This window comes from Blennius ocellaris, assembly GCF_963422515.1.
Source record: "Blennius ocellaris genome assembly, chromosome: 6".
Lineage (NCBI taxonomy): Eukaryota > Metazoa > Chordata > Actinopteri > Blenniiformes > Blenniidae > Blennius > Blennius ocellaris.
Genome location: NC_137655.1, coordinates 19,471,387 through 19,491,833, shown reverse-complemented (window position 1 = coordinate 19,491,833; position 20,447 = coordinate 19,471,387). Strand labels below are relative to the sequence as shown.

At 44.3% G+C, this 20,447-nt stretch overlaps 2 protein-coding genes across 2 annotated transcripts; both read right to left on the bottom strand.

The window, feature by feature from the left end:
- Window positions 1–382: 382 nt before the first annotated feature.
- tnfsf13b (TNF superfamily member 13b) lies at window positions 383–4,468 on the bottom strand (the record flags this gene model as incomplete). Its single annotated transcript, XM_080498543.1, has 7 exons — window positions 383–730; window positions 1,206–1,356; window positions 1,625–1,749; window positions 2,741–2,797; window positions 3,901–4,015; window positions 4,108–4,351; window positions 4,458–4,468. The coding sequence occupies 7 exons, from the start codon at window positions 4,466–4,468 to the stop codon at window positions 618–620; spliced, it is 816 nt and encodes a 271-aa protein (XP_080354669.1). The 3' UTR covers window positions 383–617.
- A 3,919-nt stretch (window positions 4,469–8,387) lies between these two features.
- abhd13 (abhydrolase domain containing 13) lies at window positions 8,388–12,243 on the bottom strand (the record flags this gene model as incomplete). Its single annotated transcript, XM_080498723.1, has 2 exons — window positions 12,119–12,243; window positions 8,388–9,468 (listed from the first exon to the last, which is right to left on the bottom strand). The coding sequence occupies exon 2, from the start codon at window positions 9,441–9,443 to the stop codon at window positions 8,388–8,390; it is 1,056 nt and encodes a 351-aa protein (XP_080354849.1). The 5' UTR covers window positions 9,444–9,468; window positions 12,119–12,243.
- Between the last annotated feature and the right edge of the window lie 8,204 nt (window positions 12,244–20,447).

Genomic DNA, 20,447 nt, shown 5'->3' with positions numbered 1-20,447 from the left:
GAATATAAAAAATTAGAGTCCAGACTTGAGACCCTCTCTGTGTGGAGTTTGCATGTTCACCCAATGGATGCACAGCCTAAAAAAACATACATTTGACAGTACTCGATGACTCTAAATTGTGTGAATGTGAGTGTGAGTATCCTGTCCCTGTGTGGGGCCAGTCTTCACCCATAGTCAGGGCCTCTAAGCTGGATAAAGCAGTATAGAACACAAATTAATATACATAATGATGCAGACTGGTGGGGTGACAGAAGAAAAGATTCCCATATCATCAGGAAGACCTTGAAATGTTTGTTTATTCGGAAAAGAAAACCCCACTTCACTCTGACAGTTTTCAAAACAATAATACATTTGGATGTGTGATAGAAATGAGCATACAATGCCAAACAGCGGAGATTTGATCTTGATTTTATATTTTTCCCCTTTTAGTCAGCTCAGGCACAACGAGTGTTGACTCACACAGCTTGTTATTCAGCTGGTGAAGAAAAGGCTGTCTCCTCGATATCTTTCACGACAGCTGAAAGTCACGAAAAAGGTCACCGGAGCCGTGTCGTCTCACGCCCTCCCCTCAGACGATGCCACAGCAACCCTTGGTTTGGTTCTGATGAGGTACGTGTTTAACCCAGTTTGATGGCACCCAGAAAGGTGGAGTCTCCATCCAGGGAGACACTTGCTGACGGCCTGGGGATCAGAAGCTCCAAGTAGTCCCCAATGTCCAGCTTCACTATACCTGCAGGATTTTAAAGCTCACTTCAGGTTGTGACCTGGCATTTCCTTTGACATTTTCTTTCTTTTCCCTTTCAGACAAAACACTGATCGCCCAGTGTTGTCAGACCACACAAACCCATGCAGCAGCACGCACACCAACATGTTTATTTCATGCATTCTGGACACATGGCATTTATTTGCATGCATTCTCTGTAGGTATAGACCTAACCTAACCATTAATACGACTTGTCTTCACCTGAAACTTCAATTGAGATAAATAATGACTTTTCTAATGGGGCCTTTTGTCCTACAACACATTCCCATAATGTGAGTGTGTCAACAGATTCAGGTCGCTACCGCAGTAATGAATATAGAGCCACGCACACACTCTCATGCATACGCACACCTAATAACCTGGACGTACAGGAAGACAAACTGCTCGACCTTTTTAAAAGCTGTTGTTAAAAGGGTGAACATGACCAGTAACACGGCCTCACCTCCTGTGTAGCAGGTGTTGTAAGGGTTGTCAGGGTTCATAGTCTGGATGCAGCGGAACAGAAACACAAACGAATGCTCGTCTCCCACAACGTTCCTCTTCCACCGGGTCAACACATGGCCCATCGCAAACGTGGCATCCCTGTAGTAGACCTGTATACGTATACAGATCAGTGAAGTAAATACATGAAGCAAAGTACCGGCATGGATTGTACAACGTTTGCTACCTCATGTATTAATGCATGCATCAAATGCATTACTTCTTTATCTGACCTTCATCGAAGGTCTTTTAGTCTACTGCATGATTAAATTGAGCACACCCTTTTCCCAACTAGATTTGCAACCAGACTTGCAGCACCACCCTGTGGAATAAGAATGAAATGGCAGAAGAAAAAACAGAAAAAAACAAAACACCACCGACCTGACTGTACACAAAGTAGTAGCCCTCCTCTCTGACCAACATGCGGTCGTTTTCTGCCTCGAGGGCAGATCCCCTCTTCAGCCCAGCCTGCCAAGGCAGACCTGTGTAGATGTCTGAGGAGATTTCTGATCCAATATGTAACACATTAGAAATAAATGCCACGTACAATGTATTGCTAATACAGACATGTAAGACAACATTTGCAACTTAAACTCAACTGACTGACTGTAAACAGAAGTAGGATTAGTGTAAAATGGCAAAGAAAAATACCTCAAAACAAAAAATAAGGACCTTTATGAGTGGTACAATATTTGTTTGTTTTAATTCAATGGTATTAGAGTGCCTGTTTATTTTCTTTTTATATAGGGCTATATTGGACAGAAACATGCATTTGTAGGAGGAACAGCAGGTCTGGTTGTGTGGGTTACACTCATGGAAGGTTTGGAAAATCGACTGTGCCAACGCCAACGATCGGGTGCCTGATTGGCACCTTTCAAAAAAGATACATCAGGGTGGATTTCTGAAAGCAGTGGATATCCTATTCATGTTTAGTCTTGGATCGAACGCTATAATCAAAGATGACAATGTCCGACCGTAGAGCGGGGTTTATCTGAGACCGACTCCAGAATTTAAAGGAGAGGGAGATGGACTGACCTGCCAGCAGTACCTAACCTCAACCCCATTGGGATGGTGTGGGATCTGCTCGGCTGTGCTGTTGCACAACCATGTGTCTGAGCTGTGATAAATGCTTTTTACAGAACATGATCCCACAGCAGTGTGTGAGGAGGCTGGAGACCACCTTGAATAAAGAGGGAGGTATGTGTGCTTCCCTACACTAAGGATTCCTCTGTATGAAAGATTAAGTTATGTCCATTTTTTTTTTCATATTTTAATCATCGATCCACCATGTAGCTAAAAAGTTAAAGTTAAGGTCCAAAGCAACATGAGCTGTTTGGCATCAGCAGAGAATATTTGGCACATTTTACATGGCTGGAACTCACATACTCCACTCTGCTGCTCAGGGCACACATGGATTTGTCATATAAATGTGGTACCAGTAAAAAGAGAAATAAAAAAGGCACCAAAATATAACAGGCTTGGTCGGGAATACCTTACCTTTAGTGAAGGTTTTTCTGCTGTTGTTTGGCAACAACTGCAGGCAAGGCTGAGAAACTGTGGGGGGGGGGGGGGACAACCAAACAGAAGTTTTTAATATCTGGACGGCTTCAGAATATGGTACATGTGTTCCCTCTGCTTCTTCCTCTTTCTTTGGACACAAATGATCACTATCATTGTCAGAGTATTAGACTGAACTCATGCACTTTTCTTTATTGTAGAAGAGCAACTACAGCCAGAAGATGTGTTATTCAATTTTGGTATTTTCAGTATTTTAATTAATCCAATTAGTTCCTTGGGTCAGGACTGGGTTTGTGGAACAACCTGCCAGGGGGCCTCAGGGCTGCAGAGATTGTTGGAATTTTTAAATGCAGGCTCAAAACTTTTATATTTAGCTTTTAATTTGTTGATTATTTTACTTAACTTTTCTTTTTCTAATGTAGTCAATGTTTTAGCTTAATTTATTTTATTTGATTAATCAGTTCATTTTATAAGCTCCATTTACTTTGAATGAGTTGATTATTTTACTTACTTTTTATTTTTCTTATCTTTCTGATGTAGCCAATGTGTAAGCTCAATGTCTTATATTTTCATTTATTGATTCATGTTATAAGCTCCTATTTATTTTACCCCAGTGTTTCCTCATGTCTGGCCTGCTCGTGGGGGTGGGGGTGGGGGGTGGGGGGGGGTGGGGGGGCATCATCCTGGGGACTGTTCAGGCCCGTTCTGGGAGCTCTGCACATCACTGACCGTGGTGTGGGCTCTTGACCGGCTGGGTCGGGGCGGTCCGTTGTGGCGCGGCCCCTCAGTGCTGCAGGCTGTGGCTCCTCTCAATGTGGCCGGCCCCCGAAAGGATGGCGTTTTCTCTCCTGGCTCATCAGTACCCGACCATTCGTACATCAGTTTTTTTTATATTTTGAAACGGGCAGTTGGGGTTGGTGGAGTGTGTATGTGTGTGTGTCTGTGTGTGCGTGTGTGCTCGTGCGGTCATGTGCATGCATATGTGTGTGTTTTACATTTATTTTTTTAGTATGTGAAGCACTTTGTTCTACACATTTGTGTGAAAAGTGCTATATAACTAACGTTTGGTTTAATTTGATTTGAGGAGACACACGTCACGACATTTTGCATATCAGACCTCAGTGCACATATTGTTTTACCGAAGGTCTCTGCTCCCGGCGCCATTCTCCTCCTCCTAATTGAGGCGACGCCATGTCTTGACTCCGCTTGTTGCAGGTACTCCTGGCTGCTCCTCCTGCTACTGATATTCTCACCCTACATGAACACACGCGAACACACACACACACACGCAGTGTCACGCAGATGCAATCTTTCTTTTGCGGTCTTGACAGTTAGTGGCCACTCACCTGACCCCTGTGCCTGGCCCCTTGACCCTCTTCTTTCCTGCGACACACCTCTGACTTCAGCCCCTCCACCTCGGCTCTGAGAACCACCAGTTGATGCAGGGACAGAGCTGAAAGAGAAGATGAGGTGACAGCAGCCAGAGCCAGGAGGAAGACCGGCCAGAACAGCCTTCTTTCACCCGGCTCCTTTCCAGTCCCAGACGTTTCACTGGCCTGAGCTGCCATTGCAAAGTCCAAACGATCTCTTCTGAGGTCAGACGAGCATCGTGACCAGACGCCTGAACCGTGAAACCAGCGGACTCTGGATGTAAATGTTTCTCTCCTTTCAGCAGGCTTTCTGAAGAATCGCTCACCTTGCCTTCATTTGTGCCTAGAAGCAGGACTGGCTTCCTTAACTCTCCTTTTCGTCCCTCGACAGGATTCAGTTTCGTCTGTGCAACTATGCAGAAGAAATACTGTACAAAAAAAAAAAAAACAGCTTCCGCTTGACTGCTCTCTCAGCTAACCACACTCACTGCTTCCTGTCGGACCAGTGACTCCAACTCCCAAAAAAATTCTCTTTTTTTTTTCCTTCTTGATCTTCTCTTTAAGACGCGAAACAGCAGTGAAGTGCTTTGAAAATGGCACTGTACCTCAAACTGAAAAGAGGAAGTGCAGAAAACTGTTTTGAATGGCGACAAAACAAACTAATTCCCAGAATTAAAAAAGTGAAGTGACGCTGGGCAACCGTCATGAAAGATACAAATCAGATAAACAAACTCCTTTGTATCAATTTATTGCATGTTACAGAAAATAGAAAGTGAAAATGTGCGCTTACAAAACAAGCCAACATTGTTTTTAAATAGAAAAGAAAGGGAAAAAAGTTAAATCACTCAGACTGACCGATTTACAGTGACTATAGAAATGACTCATTCAGATGTCTGTTCACATGCTCCCGTTGATGTTGGAGTCACAGTGAGCTGTGATGGATGTACACACAGTATGCCGTCGCGGCGCAGATTCTTTTGTAATCGCGTGCGAATTCAATACCTAGCGTTGGAACGATTGCCACCTTTCCCCAGTGATACTCATTACAATCTATTCACAAGAACATATGAAAATATGTCCCATTGTGCAGAAAAACCTGGCTAATGAGTTAAAAAAAACAAAAAAGTAGAACACATTCAGTTTAACTCCAGATCTTTACACCAACAGTTTGGTGGACAGTAACAATACATTAGGCTTTGGAAAAAAAAAAAAAAAGTCAGTAATAAACATTTTATGCCAATGATGGATTTAGATTTTTTTTCTTCCTTTTTTTTTTAAGAGTTGGTGTAATGCAAACTAACAGCAAGAGTGTATAAAACAAAAAGCTAGCAGTGTAAATTCACATGGTTGAATCAGAATGTCAGCATATGGATTTGATGTGATACAAAAAAAAACCAAGTCTCAAACATTTCACTGCCACCAGTAGAAGAAAAAGAAAGTCACAAAAGGAGGACAGACTTCCAAGAAAACTTTTTTTTTTTTTTTAGTTTTAAAGTATGTTCCTTTAAGACTGTCATTTACATTCATACTAGCCTTTAACCCAGAGGTTTTCAAAGTGTGGGAGGATGAGCCCGGCCCTCCCATCAAGCTCCATCTCAGCTTACACAATAGAGGATATTATCCAAGTCTGATGGCTTCTTTATAAGCAATAAAAAGCATATTCTCATGCTAATCGGCTGCTCGCTTTAAAGAAAAAAAAGGAAAAAAATCACGTGGAGGAAAGGAACCCACCCCACACTCTGAAAACCACCGTCTTGAGACCACAGTTCAAGCTGTTTTACCAACGATTCACCAAAACACTCCCGTCTTTTGGTGTCGTCAATTTCCTGTTGAGCAAACTCTTGGCGCAGAGCTTCGCATATGGCTGAAAGAGATCTGTCGGGTGTATTCACATGGCTTCGGTACCGCTGCAAGTGCAGCGTGCTGCATTCAGAAAGCAAGAGCAGATAATCGTCAGGCTCTGCCTCACCTCATGGAAGACATGCGGGAAAGGTTAATTAGCTCATTAAAAGCCCTCCGAGTGAGTAAAGCCATTGTGCCACATAAGCATGAGGTGACAGAACCCTCCAATTAACAATTACTAAGCTGATGGTGAAAACAATTCAACACAACACTGAAATAAAAACGAACACACCTTATCCTTCGCCCTTAAGAGGTTGGGGTTTCTCAAAGACTGGCTCAATAAAACAAGACACATTTTCATCGTTGTGGAGATCGAGAAGAAGAATGACACCCCTTCTAAATACTTCTATTCTGACCTGTAGACAAGGTCTCTATAGAATACTCTTCACAAAAACTTTGGTTGCATGTTTTAAGTCAAATGCCAATTAGACCGTCCTCACTGCTGTTTTGTACATCTTTAGGAAGCCTGATTAATCACTCCAGTAAAGATGGGGCTGTGCAGAATGAGTAACACAGGTAAACATGGGGTTAATGCCCTGAAACAAACTGCTAAACTGGCACACCCTCCTCACATTTTGCTGTGGGATGTTATCACATTCCACCAGATGTGCTGTTGTATATGTGACTAATGAGGCTTTTTGAACTGTATGTAACAGCCATCGGCAGAACAGGAAAGGAGAGACACAATTGACCCAAATGAGATTTTGAATATGTATATTTCTGTGTAACCTGGGGTTTTTGTACTTAGCAGTTATGGTTTGGCACTATAACTTAATTTTACATCTTCTGCAGCTGTAAAAAGTGTCGACTCAAGACAGACAGGCCTGTTCTCACATAGTATTAATCCAATTATGCCATAAATGTAACTGAGATCCATCTTCCAAAGGGTTTAATCCTGTGCAGTACGGCGGGGTGCTGGTTCCAATCCCTGTGGATGAGGGCAGGATGCACCCTGAACAGGTTAGTCCATCACTGTGTAACAACAACAGAGGTGCTCTATTTTATTTTCATGATTGAGTAATGTTTTAACAGCCTGGGACAGAAAAAGGCTTTTGTAGCTCCATTTCCTGAAAATACTTATTTGTAAGTTCTACTATTGAGAATGCGTCTCGGAAAGTACCCTTCTCAATCATCCTACTTGGACGACAAAAGCCTCGTATTATCTCATTAGCTCAATGGTCAGACACTATTTGGCACAAAGTGAGGACTGTGTATTTTGTCCTTAATCTCTTGCAGTGGATTTACTCCAACAACGTGTCACCTAATGGTCAGTGGGGACAAGAGGATTACAGAAACCAACAACTCAGTGCACCGACATGTATTGTGTTGTATTAAGACAGACTTGGAGAGAGCTGAGCTGAGCAGTAAACGACAAACTGGATGTTAAAAGTACAGTGGCTGAAGTTAATCAACACAGGAGTTGTGAGCGGGCCATTGTACCAGGACAGCTGCAACTCGCCATAATCAGAAAGAAACAGAAGTACCCAGGAAGGAAATAAGAATTTAAGAGGCTATTTTTGGCAGGCAGAAGTACCAAACAAGCCGTCTCATCTTCTGCAGCGATTAATCTCTTGACAAAACTTTTGTGTATTTGACTGTGAGCTTTATGCGTCTTTAGCAGGCAAGTTGTTCAATCAGATGTCCAAATGGGTCAACATGCCCCAAGGAGCTGCATACACATGACAGTAATATTAATGACATTAATATTCTTTAAAAGGGGAGAGAAAAAACCCAAAACCAAAACAAACTTTGTTTATGCTCTTCAAAAGTATTGCTCTGAAAATGTTCGCCACGAAAATAAACAATTGGGCAAATCAGAACAGAATGAGTGCAGTGTATAAACAAAGATACATATATTTACAGTACAACCTTACAGGTCACCGGTATCCAATTTTGTAAATCAGATTAATTTTTTAAAATAATTATTTTAAAATCAGTTTTGACTGTGGCCCTTATATGGTTGCAATGCAGATGTTTTGATGATTGTGACTCATGTCAGCACTTCAATTGTGTTTGTGACACATCTGCTCTGGCTTCATTCATCAAAATTCATAAATGCATGCATTCATATCTGTGACACAAACAACCACCCCCCTCAAAAAAAAACAAAAAACAAATTTTTATATAGGAAGTTGTTACCCTCTCTTAAAACCGTGAACTAGTGAAAACTTTAAGTTTACAGAAAGGTAAAAAGAGTGAAATGAAAAAAAAAAAAAAAGAACACACCCAAAGAAAAGCAATAGAAATGTACATTCCCCCCCCCCCCCCCCGGAAAAATAACAATGAAGTCCTTCCAAATAAACAACTCACTTTACCCAGCCCACATCCTGCAGTCACTGGTCTGCATTGTGTTTTCAGATGATGGTGACGCTGGCTGAGGGCTGGGCGCTCTCCTCGTGGGCGTGACTCTTCAGCAGGTCTCTCATGAACTGCTCCAGAGCAGCGAAGTAGCCCTGACACTGCCACGTGTCATTGTGCGTCCCCTCTGGAAAGATGGCCAGGCGTTTAGTCCGAGAGGGAGACAGCTCATACAGTTGCTTCATCATTACGGGTGGGATGAGCTGGTCGGACAGGCCGGACACAAACAGCGACGGCATGCGACACAGCGCCACCTGCCGATAGGACAGGAACTGATTTCTGTAGCACCAGAGTGGCAGCAGGCGCATGGGCAGGAAGGAGAAGAGTGTGGCTGCCATGTGGGGGATGCTGAGGAAGGTGTTTTCTACAATGATGGCAGCCACACGGTGAGGGTTAACGGACGCCAAGCGCACGGCCACGGCGCCGCCCAATGAGCGGCCAAACAGTATCACCTTGGTCTTGTCCAGGTCGGGACGGGTCATGACGTAGTCCAGCGTGGCCTCGGCGTCCAGGTACAGCCCCTCCTCGCTGGGCTCGCCTTCACTCTTTCCATAGCCGCGGTAATCCACCAGCACCACGTTAGCCTTGAGATTCACAAGCATCAGCAGGGCGTTTGGCACCCTGTGACCGATGTTTCCTGCATTGCCGTGGAAGTACAGGATGGTGGGTGGCGATGAGGAAGTGGGACTGCTCTGATTGCCAGAAGTGACTCCGGGAGGCGCGTCCCCGCCCGTGTACCGGAGCAGGATGAGGTTGAGCTTCACGCCGTCCTTGGTGCGGATGTAGACATTTTCGTGTGGGATTCCTGTCGGCATGGGAACATAGAGGCGGGAGGAGGAGGGCTGGTCGGGGAAGTAGAGGAGAACATCCTGGAATTTGTAGAGGATTCCTGCCACAGAGGCGAGGATGAGAGCGAGGAGAAAGAACCCTCCGTAGAGGTGGAAGGTGAGGATGAGAGCCAAGAGAGACACTCGACAGGCACCCCAGGACCAGGAGGCCAGAGCCAGGGTGCAGCGCTCCATTGCCCCCCACAACCTAAAGGGCTTCTCCATGGCTACACAAGAGATGAGTCACAATCTATAAAAAAACATGGAGAGAGAAAAGAAAAATTATACACTTAAAAACTGTTCAGATTGCAAAGAAACCTGGCATGATGATCATACCGGAGGAGTTAACGGTTTCCAGGTGAAACAAACACTCAGACCAGTTTATACACTTAATGCTTATGGATCAGGGTTAATGGGCAGCAGGAGATATGCAACACAGTATTTTGCATAATGTGACAGCAGCTCAAGTGTTCAAACAACCTTCAGTTAATGTGTATCCATACAGGTAATGTACTCAGGTCTGTAGAAAAAAGTCAAATTATTAACAAATTGTAGTGCAACACAAACACTGAGCCGGTTTACATGATCATCAAAAAAAGATAACCCGTGCTAATCAGACATTTGCTATAATTGGATCATATGTGTTTAATGCTCATTAAAAATGTGACAATATCTGAACAAAGGTATTGGGAAAATCTAAACGTGTGAATGTGAGCTCTCCTAATCAGATCACCATTATCTGATAAAGAATAAAATCAAATCATGCCATTTAAATCAAACACTTATTTTAATCACGATTAATCAATATTCATTTTTAGGGATTTTTTTTTATTGTATGTGCTTGTGAACAGGCTCACTTTTGTGCTTGTCTGGCTTTTTCACTTCGATCAGAGCAATGTGTTTACATGATGGTGGTGATTTACACCAAGGCACTGTGTAACCAACTTAAAGATCCAATATTATCCCAGGAGACCAGTGTGCACTCAGAGTGCATCGAAATTGGATGTTCAAATGGAAGGCAGAATCTCCAGCTATTGAGCTTAAGTACTTAAGTTTTTGCTTCAGAGGCGCAAACCTCTTTACTTTTTAAGTGTGGCCTGAACAACTAACACTATTTGGACTGCGCTTGTAGCCAATGCAAACCAATTTAACTCTGAACTATCTGTTAACATTGCCATTGCTATAAACAGATGAGATATATTCTCTTTCACTCACACAGCTTTCATATGCTTCTACTGCATGTCATACTTCCTGAATCAGAGATGGGTAATCATGTTCTGGGAGGGAAACAGTTCAGCACAACTCCAGAATGAATGTATCCTGCTCACACAACTGAGTTTATCGACACCAGGGGTGTCAAACTGTGGTTGTCGTGGGGGAGACACCCTGCACGTTATATACATCTCCCTGCTTTAGGACATTAAACGTTAATGTCATCATCAAGCTTGAGAACACCTAATGAATACCTCATTGCATTCAGGTTCGTTGTGCTGGGAGAGACCAAAAACATGCAGGATACCAGCCATTGAGGTCCGGAGTTTGACTCCAGATCTCTCCGTCGAGGCAGCACTGGTCCTGCATGGTTTATGGCTCTCTCTTCGGTGGCACACCTGATTAGTGTGAAACTCATTACTTGGGTTTGTTGGGCCACGTTTACATGTACATGGGTATGTAAAAAAACGGTGCTATTTCTCTGCATTTGGGCATTGCATTAACAACAAACGCAGCGACCAATCACCACAAATGATGAGTTCTGAAATCATAGTGGAGATTTGGGAAAAACTCAGTGCTTCTGTTTGCATCTAAAGAGGGGTAGGCGGCGATTTACGTCACAATATGCGACGGAAGCTTCAGCGGCATCATCTGTGTTTACAGACCCGTGTTTACAGTTTGAACGCTCTGATGAAAATGGATGCAGTGAAAACAGTGCTTGTTGTTGTGCTATATTCCAACCCACATTTAGGAGGGGCTCTGCATGTTTATTGGTCCAAACCTACAAACTGTTTCATTGAAAGAATGGCAAATATTTTTGTTCGTTATGTTGTGGTTTTTTTTCCCCCCATGGCTCTCAGTATACTCCCCCATCATTTCCAGTATAGTGTAAAAATCCATTATTGTAAAAACCTGGGTGCGTGTAAACGTGGCCAGAGTTGGAGAGGACTATATGTCATCAAGAAGTTAAAGAAGGTGTGCCATCCTGGAGCAGATGCTGCCCAAAACCCAACTTGTCAAGTGAAGTACACATGCTTCCAAGTGTAGGTCCTACAGAGGTTTATTACACTTCAAATAGACTTGTTGACCCTTCTGCTGCTGGGAAATGACAAATTATTGTTTGCTTTTCTTGCAGATAATGGTGGGGGTCAAGCTATCAATATCTAAAGTGCTTGAAAAAAAAAAGCCGTACAGATAATGACGTTACATAAATGAACCTAAATGAAACTTAGGTGGTCCCAATCAATTGCAGCTTTAATCAGGCGACAGCTAAACACATGCTGGGGCGAGACCGGCACAACGACATTTTACCGATAGTGTTTCTGATTTTCATTGAAAGACAATGGAAATGTATAAAAAAAAACAATCTCGACCCCACCCACAGGCTACATTTGGAGGCAGGTGCTCAAAGCCTCAGAAGAATTTCTGAAGGTTTTGACAGATGGCTGGCTAAAAGGTAATTAATGTGCCAACGACAAGCATCACTCTCCGCCATAAAAAGCTGTCAAATCCCGAAAAATAAGCTCGATGTAAACCCATTAATATGAGCGATATCTGGTGTCGAATCGAATAAATAAGAGCCATGCTAACTACAAAGCTAACATTTACTGCTATTGACGTTAGCACTGCTATTTAAGCTAGCCACCGAGCCATCTCATCAATGCTTAACAAGGCAGCCACCTACTCACCCTTCTCTCATTTTCAGAGTCTCCGTTGCATAAAATCTCTGCAAAACCGCGACAAAGACAGAACACAGCCGCTGTCATTCACCTCTGAATCTTATAACAGATCTACAGTTATTGCAGCTAAAACGACTCAGTCCAGCAAGACCCGGCGAAGCTAACTCGCTAGCATTACCGGTGCACGTTTCTATGAGTTCCGTGCCGCGCGACGCACAAGTAAAAAGGTTCCGACTAACATTTATTCCGCACCCTGGTTCTTTAAAGTTAGACGGTGTTGTAACGCGTGGGAAAAAAAGGGGTAAACAAACAAACAAATAATAACAGTGTACTGTACAGCAAAAAAATATGGGGTATTTTGAACTTTACAATATCTCGCGTTCACCCATTGTAAATAACATGTTATGTAATATTTTTGCCACCGGGTGGCGGTCTAACAAAGTGTATAATTCTACCTAATTTATATGGTTAGACGGTTTAAACATTGTGGACATGCACAAAGTCAACAACTGTTTTAACGAACATTTAAACTGAATATTGCAGCATGCCTACCATTATTATTTAAGTTATTCTTGTCTAATTTATATATTATTCAAGTAGGGGTGCAGCTGTAAAAGGGTCAAAATAATTACAGTTTTCAGGTTTTAAAAAGAAGTAAGAAAATGCGCACAAAACCTTAAACCATGTTTTTCAGGGGGGGGGGGTAGTCAAATATGTTGTGGTTCTCTCACAAACAAATGAAAAGAAGAAGAAGAAAACAACACAAAAATAAAAAGGAAAAAAATGTTTGTCACATGATGGGGTCACATGACTGCATTTCCCTCACCACCCTGTCAGCACACTTCAACCAGGTGGAGCTTCACTGTTTCAGGTTGGTTCAGCAAGCCTGTGAACACACACTCGCACAGCCAAACAGGTGAGACAGCTGAGTATAAACGATAAGACAAACTCCCATGCCTGCCAATGCAATGAGGCCGAATGAGCCATGTGTGTGAACGTTAGTTAATGAGCAGTTTATGCATGTGTCTTTCAGTATGCTCAAACACTTAGGAAGTAGTGTTTTTCTTGGTGAAATCCACACATTTAGAAAGCACTGCTTTTAATGAATCAATTCTCGTATTAAAAATGTATCCTAATCTGCTGTGATCGCATCAGTAACGGTCTTTTTGTGTGGAAGTCAGAAGTGGGTCAGTTGTGTATGTAAGGCCACACACACTCTAATTTTGCTGTTAAGGCAACGTCTTGGGGGGAAAAAGTGCCTCTCAGTTAACGGACAGGAAGGTTTCAGTATGCTGTGCTCATCCTGACACTTTCATTTCAGATATTTGCTGCTTTTGTTGGGTGATGCAGACAAAATGAGCACACTACTCTTGCCGTACGTCCATGTACAATCAATGTTGATCTTTTGAATTTATTAGAAGAAAGACCACAATTGCAAAAGGACTACTAATTAATAGTTGTATCATATGAAGATTTGTATCCCCTCCCTTCCTCGTTGCCCTCTAATATTTCTTTATTTAACATCTTGCTCGCTAGCAATGTGACCTTGGAGCAGACACACAAATTATGTAGAGACTAGCACAGCTGTTGGCCATTCAGCTCTATCCTTGAGGTTTGATGATTTGATTCTGTGTTGTTGAAATCAGCATCAGGACCTTTTGAGGGATATCTCCGTTCTATAAAATATATATATATTAAAAAAACCTCGAAACATTCAGTTATAAAAGTTTTTTTGTTGGCGTATACTTGCCATTGCACGGGCAAAAACATGCCACTTGCATTAATTAAACTCACTGTGCAGTGTGACAACACGCTGTATGTTGTCACCATACATTATGTAACTGTCCGCCTGGGTCAGCTTAGTCACAAACAGCATGAATAAATGCTCTGGGGCACCGGCTAAATGAAGGCATCAAATGACTAACAAAAGGCTCTTCCATAGAAATATGGTTGCATCACTTTCCACTATATGTGTTATTGAGCGACACTCCTGGTTTTAAAATGTACATAGACGATCAAAAATACAAATGTAAAAAAATTATAGATGAATACTTGTCAATGTTTATCAATATTCAAGGTCAAGTACGCGTTATGATGGATTTGATTGTTTATTTATTTTTTTTTTTTTACATTTAGTTTTTCTTGAACGTTGGCACTGTTGTCATAAATGAACATTTCATGCACGTTTCTTTTGCTCTTACTACTCAGCAATACTTGCCTCTAGTGGTGTTATTTAGCTTTTTTTATTCAATATCCATGTGCAGTTGTTTTTATGACATATTGTAACTTATATTTGCAACGATCTTTTTCGCTGACAAGGCTTTTAAGTTAGGCATATTTATTCTGGCCTGTTGCATTTACAAGTGATTTGATCTCATATTGAAGCATGAGAATAAATTTTTCTGAAGGTCGACAATATCATGATTAATCATGAAGAGAAGTGACTGAAATTGAACTGATGTTTCTGTTGCACATTAGGTGGCAGTGTTGAGACACTATGGTGCTAGTCTGTGTTTCTCCTTCTTTTCTTTCTTTCTTTTTTTTGGTTACTAAACGAAATGGCTACCACTTGGACTGCAACCTTATCATGGTGGGGGAGTTTGAGTACCCAAATGACCCTAGGAGCTATGTTGTCGGGGGGCTTTATGTCCCCCAATCGGGTCTCCCAAGGCAAATAGGTCCAAGGTGACAAGTCAGACTAAAAGCAGTTTTAAAAGCCCTATGGACAAAGAACCAAAAAGAAGAGACGTTGTCCGGTAAGGTGCAACCGGGGCCCAACCCTGGTGCCAGGCCTGGGGTTAGGGCTCGTATGCGAGCACTTGGTGGCCGGGCCCTTGCCTGAAGGCCCGGTCGGGCTCAGCCTGAAGGGACGATGCGGGCCCCTCCTTATCTTCCTCCTGTGAGCCCACCACCCACAGAGGCTACAGTAGGGGTCGGGTGCAGTGTTGATTGGGTGGTAGCCAACGGCAGGGCATCGACGACCCAATACCCGGACACATAATCTGCTTTTTGGGACATGGAACGTGACCTTGCTGGGGGGGAACTTGCCTGAACTTGTGTGGGAGGTTGAGTGATATCGTCTAGATATAGTCGGGCTCAGCTCCACGCACAGCTTGGACTCTAGAACCCAGCTCCTCGACAGGGGCTGGACACTCCACTTTACTGAAGTTGCCCACGGTGAGAGGCGGTGGGCTGGCGTGGGCTTGCTCATTGCCCCACAGCTCAGCTTTACCCCGGTGAACGAGAGGGTCGCGTCTCTACACCTTCGGGTAGGGGACAGGTGTCTGACTGTTGTCTCGGCCTATGGACCGAACAGCAGTTCAGAGTACCCTACCTTCTTGGAGTCCCTCGGGTGGGGGGGGGGGGACTACTGGGGGACTTCAATGCCCACGTGGGCAACGACAGCAAGACTTGGAAGGGGGTGATTGGGAGGAACGGCCACCCCGATCTGAACCCAAGCGGTGTCCCGTTATTGGACTTCTGTGCTCATCACAGTTTATCCATAACAAACACCATGTTCGAGCACAGGGGTGAATGATAGACTTTGGGGTCGTGTCCTCTGATCTCCGGCCACGTGTCTTGGACACGGGTGAAGAGAGGGCCAGAGCTGTCAACCGATCACCACTTGGTGGTGAATTGGATGCGCTGGAGGGGGAAGAGGCCAAAGAGACTCGGCAGGCCCAAATGTGTCATGAGGGTCTGTTGGGAACGCCTGACCAAGCCCTCTGTCTGCGCAGTTATCAACTCCCACCTCCGGGAGAGCTTCTCATGGATCCCGGGGCAGGCTGGAGACATTGAGTCAGAGTGGACCATGTTCTCCACCTTCATTGTTGAAGTTGCTGCTCGGAGTTGCGGCTGCAGTGTCTCTGGTGCCTGTCATGGCAGCAACCCCTAAACCCGGTGGTGGAAACTGGAAGTAAGTTGGACTTGGACTTGGACTTTCTTTATTGTCATTGCAGTACATCACACAGTGAGGAACTGGCAACAAAATGTCGTTGCTTTGCAACCGGTAAAAAAGGCATTAAAAAAAACGTATTTAAATATATTTTAAAAAGTAGCGCAAACAGTCAAACAGTTAAAATAAGGTGCATATGAATGATAAATAAAAGAGCAGGATGAGAAATGGGATACATTAAAATTGAATAATTGCACAGTGTGATATTGCACAGTATGATGTTATAATGTTATTTGGTATTTAGAAGCCTGATGGCCAGGGGAAAGAAGCTGTTCTTCAGTCAGTTTGTTCTGCAGCGGATGCTGCGGAACCTCTTGCCGGATGTCAGGAGGGTGAACAGTCCATTATGGGGGTGGGTGTGGTCGGAAAGGATCCGGTGAGCTCTGGTGAGGCAGCGTGTGTCTGCAATGTCCTTGATGGGTGGTAGTGGGGTCCCAATGATCTTCTCGGCTGTCCTCACCACACACTGCAGAGACTTCCAGTCTGAGGCCTTGCAGTTCCCAGACCAGATGGAGATGCCGACGGTCAGCAGGCTCTCGATGGTTCCTCTGTAGAAGGTGGAGAGGATGGGAGGGGGGAGGGACACCCTTCTCATCCGTCGAAGGAAGTGCAGGCGCTGCTGGGCTTTCTTCACCAGGGACGTGGTGTGAAGTGTCCAGCTGAGGTCATCTGTGATGTGCACCCCCAGGAACTTGGTGCTGCTGACAACCTCAACCGCTGTGTTGTTGAGGACGAGTGGTGTGTGACTGGGTCGGGATCTCCTGAAGTCGATGATGAGCTCTTTTGTCTTGTCGACATTCAGGAGCAGGTTGTTTGCCTTACACCAGTCCACCAGATGTTGCACCTCCTCTCTGTAGGCCAGATTGTTGTTGTCCCGAATGAGGCCCACAACTGTAGTGTCGTCTGCATACTTCAGGATGTGGTTGGAATTATGCCTGGGACGACAGTCGTGGGTCATCAGGGTGAACAGCAGAGGGCTGAGGACACAGCCCTGTGGGGAGCCGGTGCTCAGTGAGACGACACTGGAGGTGTTGTTGCCCACACGGACAGATTGGGTTCTGTCAGTGAGGAAGTCCAGCAGCCAGTTACACAGGGGGGTGTTGAGGCCCAGAGGGCCCAATTTGCGTACCAGGTCCAGGGGGATGATGGTGTTAAAAGCGGAGCTGAAATCCAGGAACAGCATCCGCACGTGTGTGTTCTTGTCCTCCAGGTGCTCCAGGCTGAGGCGGAGAGCAGTGGCGATGGCATCCTCAGTGGAGCGGTTTGGCTGGTACCCAAACTGGAACGGGTCATATGATGGGGGCAGTATGGAGGTGATGTGGTCCTTTACCACCCGCTCAAAGCACTTCATGATGGACGATGTTAGTGCAACGGGGCGAAAGTCGTTAAGGCATGTGATGGTTGATTTCTTGGGCACTGGGACGATCGTGGCAGACTTGAAGCACGGTGGGACAACGGCCTGGTGTAATGACAGGTTGAAAATGTCTGTAAGCACGTGGGCCAGTTGGTCAGCGCACTCCTTGATCAGCCGTCCTGGGGTGTCGTCAGGGCCTGAGGCTTTCCGTGGATTTACCTTTCTCAGAGCTCTCCACACAGCAGTGGTTTCGAGCCTGAGTGGCTGTTCATCAGGGAGGGGTGTGGACTTCCTCGCGGTGGTGTTGTTCAGAGCCTCAAATCTCCCAAAGAATTCGTTGAGCTCATTGAGGAAGCTGATGTCGTCTTGGCAGGGTGAGGGAGTGTCTTTGTATTCAGTGATGGTTTTGATGCCGTGCCACAGTTGTTTGGTGTTACCAGGGTCACCGAAGAAACCTTGGATCTTCCGCCCTGATGGCCCGGTTCAGATTGGCCCTCTCTGTTCTGAGTGCCTCCGTGTCACCAGATTTGAAGGCGGCATTTCGTTCCCTCAGTCTTGTGCGCACCTCCATCGTCATCCAGGGTTTCTGGTTGGCCCGTGTGACTATAGTCTTTGTGGATGCCGTCAAGCTGAAGAAGGAGTCCTATCGGGTGTTGTTCGCTCATAGGACTCCTGAGGCAGCTGACAGGTACTGGCAGGCCAAGCATACCGCGGCCCAGGCCGTGGTGGTGACAAAAACTCTGGTCTGAGAGGAGTTCGGAGAGGCCATGGAGGAGGACTGTCGGACGGCCCCAAGGAAATTCTGGCAAACCGTCCAGTGCCTCAGGAGGGGGAAGCAGTGTTTCACCAACATTGTTTACAGCAGAGGTGGGAAACTGTTGACCTCAACTGGAGATGTCGTCGGGCGGAGGAAAGAATACTTCAAGGAACTCCTCAATCCCACCACCACGTCTTCCACTGAGGAAGCAGAGGCTGGGTTCTCGGATATGGACTCTTCCATTACCCAAGCTGAAGTCACTGAGGTAGTTGCTAAGCTCCTCGGTGGCAAGGCACCGGGAAAGGATGAGATTTGCCCTGAGTTCCATAAGTCTCTGGATGTGCAGGGACTGTCATGGCTGACATGTCTGTGCAACATTGTGTGGCGGTCAGGGACAGTACCTCTGGATTGGCAGACCTGGGTGGTGGTCCCTCTTTTTAAGGAAGGGGTCTGCTATGTCTCTCGGCTGGCCTGGGAATGCCTTGGGGTCCCACCAGAAGAGCTAGAGGAAGTGTCTGGGGTGAGGGAAGTCTGGGCATCCCTGCTAGGACTGCTGCCTCTGTGACCCGGCATCAGATAAAGTGGTAGATAATGGGTGGATGGATGAAGTGGTTCAGATTGAGCCCAGAGGAAAAATTGATTTCATAATCAGGTTGACTATACCACTGCATAGTGGCCAGAAACGTCATCCTTTGTTGTGCTAACTATTTATCTGAGTATTTCTTTAAATGATTCAACACACCATCTGGCGATGCAAATGTGTATTGCAAGAGTGATGTTTTGGAGGCTATGCAGACTCTGGTTGGTAAACTAACAACAGGTTCTTGAATTAAGTTTTGCAGACTTAAAATAAGTGAAGATATCACTTAGCCTACAAAACAACATTACATTTGTACTGTTATGGTGTCTTACTCTAAAAGGATGAAGAGTGGTTAGCTTTAGTGCACACTTCATTCTGAGGCATATTTTGCAATACTAGTGGTTGTGATGGTCTTGGCAAAAGAGGCCCAAATCTATGTATAAATATAAATTTTTAAAGCTGACGTCCCCTATTCAAACCATGCAGCAGCAAAAGCAGCAGCAGTTCCTGCCATTAAATGTTCCTATTCAACTATACAAACGTACATGCACATATTTTCTCTCAGTGTGGAAATTAGAAGATTGAACACAGCCAGTATATGGGGAGGTAAATCGACTGCTTATAAAGCCTTTAAGGCCTCTACAGGCTGTGCTATTATCAGAACATTACATGCTTCACTCTGCAATATTGATTTCTTAAACCTGGGCGTAATAGTGAGTTTGACTACTCAATGTCACTATCCACTGAATGGAAAGTGTCAACCACTGTGATGTACATACCCACACAACTATCACACATCCTGTATGTCAGGTATGCCACTGGTGCTGTCAGGGGATTAATAAATTGAACCCTCCAAGAAGTGACCCATTGTTCTCACGTTGTGTTTGCACGGGGAAAAAGCTCCGTATTGGAGTGGTCAGAGATTGTAGATGTGATGTGTATTACACTCGTGGTAATCATACTAACTGTGTTTTAGGCTGTAGCAACAGTATGATACCTTTTTATGGGAATTTCTGCTGCATTTCAATTGTTTTCAACCTTTAGTTTAGCTTAGTTCATAGCAGCTGCCCCACTGTGTTGTATTTTGGAGCAGTGGTTTTAATATGTGTGACGATGATCTCACTCAGGTCCCCAATAGTTGCACCACCATGACCACAACTGTCATTAAATCCCTCTGACCGCAAAAGTCTTAAAATCGAAAAGAAAATAATAAAAAATAATTTATTGATTCTTAAAAGGTGGTCCTGGTAAATATTAATGTTTTTAAAGTGACAAAGGAGGAAATGAAAACATGGGTGAATGCAACAGGCAGCATTTCTACTTCAAGATTTTCTTGAGAACAAAATTCTCTAATGTCACTCAAGGTTGTGATTGAGTCTTGATCCTGTTTAGCTGCCTGACCAGATGTTTTACAGCACTTATGTAGATGTTTGACAATTTTATTTTATTGGCAAGCTTCCCTGCTGCACCGCTACTGAAATGAACCAAAATATTTTGGAAACTGCCTCAAAAGGAAACATGTTCTCTTTGAACTAAATCGTTAGAAATGAGTATGAGCTTCAGCTTGAACAAACTCACTTTGAAAATGATGTTCATGTTTAACCTTAATTTAGTATTGAAGTTGTTGTCTAAAAGAAAAGCTGATACGCATTTGTAGTGCTCTGACATTTTACTGCACCAGCAGGCCTGTTT